The sequence below is a fragment of the Sinocyclocheilus rhinocerous genome, unplaced genomic scaffold (assembly GCF_001515625.1).
Source record: "Sinocyclocheilus rhinocerous isolate Xijiao unplaced genomic scaffold, SAMN03320098_v1.1 scaffold557, whole genome shotgun sequence".
NCBI lineage: Eukaryota > Metazoa > Chordata > Actinopteri > Cypriniformes > Cyprinidae > Sinocyclocheilus > Sinocyclocheilus rhinocerous.
In genome coordinates this window covers 1-5,830 of record NW_015633548.1, presented here as the reverse complement: position 1 = coordinate 5,830, position 5,830 = coordinate 1, and the positions used below count along the sequence as shown (strand labels likewise).

Here is a 5,830-nt window from a genome sequence, read left to right as displayed (position 1 = left end):
GAAGCCACGCCCACTCAGGTATAAATAAGCAATGAGGTCGTGGAATTCCTCTTATGCTCTCAGTTCTCCGCGAGCGGATCGAGGGGTGGACGGGGACAATCGCCTGTACGCGTTGTTTTTTTTTCTTTTAATGGGCGCTTTTGCTGTTGCATTGCGTGTTAGACAGATTTGACACGTTCATTTGTAACATATAGGTGACCCTGGACCGCAAAACCAGTCGTACAAAAAGTAGCACGGGTATATTTGTAGCAGCCAACAAAATTATCGATATTTAGTTTATGCCAAAAATCATCAGGATATTGGATAAGTATTTTTGTAAATTTCCTACCGTAAATATATCAAAACTTAATTTTTGATTTGTAATATGCATTGCTAAGAACTTTATTTAGACCATTTTAAAGGCGATTTTTTTTTTCCCCCTTTTTCTTTTTTTTTGCACCCGCGGATTCCACATTTTCAAAAAGTTGCATCTCGGCCAAATATTGTCTTATCCTATCAAACCATACATCAATGGCAAGCTTATTTATTCAGCTTTCAGATTATGTATAAATCTTTTAAATAAAATTAATCATTATGACTGGTTTATGGTTCAGGGTCACATATAGTTTCATTTTCATCTCATATAAAGGGCGACCCCCTCCTCGCCTGATCCTGGTCTAGCTGTCTTGGTGGGGGGTGGGGAGTTGGGTGAGCTTGGGTTCCGTGTGATTTTTTTATAATAATTGTGCCTGCCTCTGACCATGGAGAAATCCGTCCTCGTCCGCTTTCCCCTCCTCTTGTTTATCTCCTTCGAGAGAGTATAGGCAAGCGCCATGTTAATACAACAATCCGCCTGAGACCATGACAACAGCGGCACAGACGCGGGAGAAGAAGCAGCGTTGTCAGGCGCTGGCTCCTCCTAAATCGCGCTCCTCGGTTTCCGTGGAGCCTCGCTGCACATGCCCTTTGAATTTGTGAATGTCAGAAAGGGACGTACCTGTTTGGCAGTCCTGCTCACCATAATCCCACACACTGAACGCGCTGCGATAAATGTACAGGCATTTGCGGTGATATATTTACTCTGCGCGAAAGCTAGCTCCTGTAGCTAATACTACTAGGTGTGTTTAATATCCGTAGGGAATAGCCTGTCAGCAAGTACCGATCATACAGCACCCTTTATTAGAATCGAATCAGCCGTATTTTTACATAACTAACGTACATCTCAATAGCCTGCTTGGGCAGCGTGAGAAACGTGTCTTATCCCAGACATAAGATCACCATATTGTAGAGCATATTCGACTTTTTTTAACCACATGGTTTCTGTTTATTATAGCCGTTGGTATACTGGTTTACAACAAAGGATACATTTTTAAAGTGAATCTGTCAGTGTGTTCATTCCTGAACTGTGTGTGTGTCCGTTGAGAGAGATGTTTTTATAAAGGTCGTCATGTTCTTCCTGTTTTAATTTCTCTGTAGACTTTTTTTTGTAATGCAAAATGTTCTTTAAATTTGCTCATTGTGCAAATGTGTGCAATCGGTCACAAATGTTTTGATTATGGGTTGTGCCCTGAAAAGGCGGTGGTGGATAGCTTTAATTTTAAAGGGCGTGCAGGTTTCTTTAGGATGAGTTGTTTACTTAAACTTTATAGGCGACATACATGCTGTATGTTGTGTTGTCAAATGTTAAGTTCGGTTCACTGGTTTAAAAAAAATTATTTTCTGGTTTCCTGTGCTTTCATTTGCGAACGTCTATAGAATTTTTTGGTTGTTTTAACGAAATGCTTCCTTTGAGCTTTGCTTTTAAACCTTAAAGGGACAGTTTACCTAAAAATAAAAATTCTGTCAATAACCGCTTCAGTTTAAACAAAAAGTGAGTCGTTCAGCCCCTGTAATTTTCTGCCCAGCGTCTCTTTTACTCTTCCAGTGAATAATTAAAGCCACACAGGTTTAGGAACAACGTGGGCGAGTAATGCGAGAATTTTTCTTTTAGGGTGAACTGTCCCTTTAAGATTTTTCATAATGGGAAAACGGTCACCCAAACTGTGTTTAAGATTTAGAGGTATAAAACGAAAGACGAACGTCATTTATCTTCTGAAAACATTTCCAGAGAAAAATATTATAAATAACAGAAAGTACATTTGCGAAACTCAATGACGTCATAGAGGACTTTGGCGGAGTTCCCGAAGCCCTCCAGTATCCCAGCATTCAATGCGCCCTTGCAGCGTATTGTTGACGAAGAAAAAGGAAACGGGGTGGGATTTGAAATAAATATCGTTAAACGGGAGTGAGGTAAACATATATGTTTATTAATTGTTTTTGATATACCTTATTCTTTAAATAACGTCATGAAGTAACGTAATATTAAACGCGGTGTTATCTCGATTTGACCATATTGTTATGCTAGCATGAATATGTTAACCATACCAGCAATACGTCAACATCCAATACATCTATTGAACAATACTAAACATCACGTTTATTGAATTATTTTAACCAGTAACAGTATCTGCAAGCGGAACGTCTTATTAAATGTTAGTTACTGTAGAGAACTGAAATGACAGCGATTGCTAATCATATTTCAGGCAGATACTGATATCGTTCTTGAATTCTTAGACATCCAAATGTATTGTATGTAAGGAATATTTAACACCACACGGTTTGCGGTCGCAAATGGACGCTTTAATGTGTAGGTTTATTAAAATACGAATGTCATATTACATATAGCGATCTCTCTGCTAATAGTCAGCGAAACATAATAGCCTTCAAGAGGACAAAAGGTCTGTCAGGACGTTATCCGATCTGCTCTAGACATTCTCTAGCTAGACATCAATCATTCGACGGGGATTTGAGTATTATACAGAGGACACTTACAGGGGGTTTTAGTATTTAGTTGAGGAGTAGCGTTGTTTTTTACGTGTTTGTTGGGTGTATTTATCTGACATTTGTAAAAGCCAGTTAAATTCATCTCTGGACTGATATTTGAGAGCAGACACTCTGGTATCTGCCAGCTGTCATGCTGTGTCATTGACCTCACTAGTATGATGTTAGAGACGGTTAGGTTTGACGTTATTTATTTATTGCTTTAGATCGTATTGCGAAATCCTTGAGTTTCAGACGAATTCGGTAAACACGGTCACATGACTAACGTTAGCCACGTGGAGACAGCAGCTTGTTTTTGTACAGATATCTTGGCCATCATCCATTAGTCACTATTACATTGACACCATGATCAGATTATATTGACACGTGCATTTTCCTTTGGCTTTCGTTTTGTTTAACTCCATATCTATATTAGTAGCTAAATGATAAAGTATTTATATATAAACAAAAGTTAATTTTTTAGTTCATGCTTGTGTTTAATTCGTTTTCTGAAGCATCTGTTGATTATTCTCATCCCGAAAATAAGTCTGGGAGAAACTTTGTTACATAGAATTATTATTAATGTAATTTGTAATTTATTTAAACATCCTGTTGCCATAGTTCTCAGCTGCTTTTGATTTATGACAGATTTTGTCAAGTTGCCCAGCACTGTACAAGTTGTTTATTGTATAAAATGTCCTTCAACTCAAACACTGAGATTTACTAATACTACAATGAACTTCATAGGCATGACAATATGATATAACAGTATGGTACAATAATTATCAACAAGACACATTGAATTAATGACACTATTGAAAATCGATCTCTAAATGGTTATGAATTCTGATCGTCTAAATAACATTTGCAACATTTGCAGTAAAAATATTTACCCATTTTGCAAGAGCAACAGCTTTTCAATTCACGCATGTGTTTACTTCACTTTTCTGAAGCATAGCCTACTTTGATTATTTTCATGCCACAAATAAATCTGTTGTTACTTAGACTTATTTATGCTGTCAGATGTAATTTAAACCTCCTGTTGCGTTAGTCTGCAGCTGGTTTTGTTTTAGGATTCAGATTTTATGTCAATTTGCCCAGCACTGTACCAAAGTTGGTTATTGTACAAAAAATGTCTTTCAGATCAAATATTGACATATTACCACAAACTGCATAGGCCTAACAACATGATCAATTATTAACATGACACATTAAATAGGATAATTGATCATTTTAGTTTCTAAATAGTTATAAAGTCGGATCATTTAAATAACAGCTGATAATTCACAGGAGAAAATTTTTTTTTTTTTTGCGCTTGAGTGCTTGCCAAACAGTCGTTTTTTTGTGTCTGTCTAGTTTGGCTGCTTATACCAAGTTGACAGATGAATCTGTGCCAAAAATAGATTTACACACAGTTTGACAGAATGTGCAGCCTTTGACATCAAGGCTGATATGGGAAGTGTTTTCTCCTCCTTTTTGTTATCTTAGTAATGCACAATTATGTAGTTAGTTGAGTTTCTTTATGTGAATTAATTTAGCATTTAGCCATCTGCATCAGAACAGACCTGGATCATTTTTTGGTCATGACCCACTATTTGAGTATCACTGTGTTTTTTGAAAGATGTCTCTTATGCTCGCCAAGGCTGCATTTATTTGATTCAAATCCAATAAAAGCAGTAATATTGTGAAATATTATTACAATTTAAACTGGTTTGTCTTTAAATATATTTTATAATGTAATTTATTCCTATGATGGCAAAGCTGAATTTTCAGCATCATTACTACAGTCTTCAGCATCACATGATCCTTGGGAAATCATTTTTTGATATGCTGATTTGCTGCTCAGTGATATTTCTTTTCATTACTATTAATGTTTGATGTTCTATTTTTATTATTATGACAAACTTTGCTATTTTTATGTAAACATATTATTTGTGTTTCTGCCTCCTATGGTCTGTCATGATGAAGTAGCCCCATTTCTGTCATTTCAGAGGTGAGCGTCATGCTGCCAAAGAGCTGAACTGGCTGCATTTAGAACTGGATCTCTGCACCGTTTCAGCCCAGAGACGGAGTGGGAATACGATAAAGGGAGGAGGACGTGAGCTCAGCTGAAGCCAATGCAGCAGCAGAGCCGGCAGCCTGACCTAGTGGAGGGAAGCCTTCCAGTGTTTGTGTTCCCCACTGAGCTGGTGTTCTACGCAGATGAGCAGGCTTCACATAAGCAGGTGCTCACCCTCTACAACCCTTATGAGTTTGCTCTTAAATTCAAAGGTAAGTCATATATTTTGTTTTAGTATCCATAGTGTGTTGCAGTGGTCCTTCCTTTTTTAACTGATTGTTGTTCCATCAGTTTTGTGCACAGCGCCAAACAAGTATGCCGTGGTGGATGCCACTGGTGCTGTTAAACCGCAATGTTGCGTGGATATGTAAGTTTCCAGGTCTTGCACAATATTTGAAACAGAAAAATGTCATTTCGATTTGTTTCAGCCTTTCACAACCTTCCATTTTTTGTGATTTTCGCCAAACAGTGTGATCCGCCATAGGGACGTGCGGGCCTGTCATTACGGGGTGATTGATAAGTTCCGGCTGCAGGTGTCTGAGCAGAGTCAGAGGAAGGCTTTGGGCAGGAAGGAAGTGATGGCCACTCTGCTGCCCTCCGCCGCTCAGGAGCAGCCCCAGGTCCGGCCCCAGGAAGAGGAGCGCAGGATGAAGGAGCAGCTTGCCGACAGAGTGTTCTTTGAGCAGACTGCATTCCAGACAGGTGCATTTTACAGTCAACGTGAATTTATGTTCTTAAAACGCATTATTGGTTCCTGCTGTGATTGATTCATAGGCGCTTGTATTTCCAAAGAAAAAAGCTTGTAATCTTTCATCAAAGAGTAATGGCTTTCTCCATCTTTTCAACACTCTGCATTTATTTTAAATATGCAATCCACCAGTCACTAAAAAACATTTTATAATCCAGGTAATTCACTAAGAATAAAATTATGTC

The 5,830-nt window shown here is 38.1% G+C and overlaps 1 protein-coding gene across 3 annotated transcripts; it reads left to right on the top strand.

Annotated features, from left to right (window-relative positions):
- Positions 1-63: 63 nt before the first annotated feature.
- On the top strand, positions 64-5,741 carry LOC107744569 (motile sperm domain-containing protein 1-like). Of its 3 annotated transcripts, none has more exons than XM_016558286.1 (4): positions 64-105; positions 4,830-5,109; positions 5,189-5,264; positions 5,367-5,741. In XM_016558286.1, exons 2-4 carry the CDS (start codon positions 4,956-4,958, stop codon positions 5,662-5,664), a joined length of 528 nt encoding a protein of 175 aa, XP_016413772.1. In that variant the 5' UTR covers positions 64-105; positions 4,830-4,955; the 3' UTR covers positions 5,665-5,741. The 3 variants fall into 3 exon arrangements, with proteins under 3 accessions (XP_016413772.1, XP_016413771.1, XP_016413774.1); XM_016558285.1 differs by lacking the exon at positions 64-105 and adding an exon at positions 2,184-2,268; XM_016558288.1 differs by lacking the exon at positions 64-105 and adding an exon at positions 4,233-4,437.
- The last annotated feature ends 89 nt before the right edge of the window (positions 5,742-5,830 follow it).

What these genes read in the sequence shown, in the direction of transcription:
- LOC107744569 (XM_016558286.1), top strand. Translation starts at nt 4,956, where the DNA reads ATGCAGCAGCAGAGCCGGCAGCCTGACCTAGTGGAGGGAAGCCTTCCA. An exon ending in GTTTGCTCTTAAATTCAAAG is followed by an intron (nt 5,110 to 5,188) that starts GTAAGTCATATA and finishes TTGTTCCATCAG; the next exon opens with TTTTGTGCACAGCGCCAAAC. An exon ending in CCGCAATGTTGCGTGGATAT is followed by an intron (nt 5,265 to 5,366) that starts GTAAGTTTCCAG and finishes TTCGCCAAACAG; the next exon opens with TGTGATCCGCCATAGGGACG.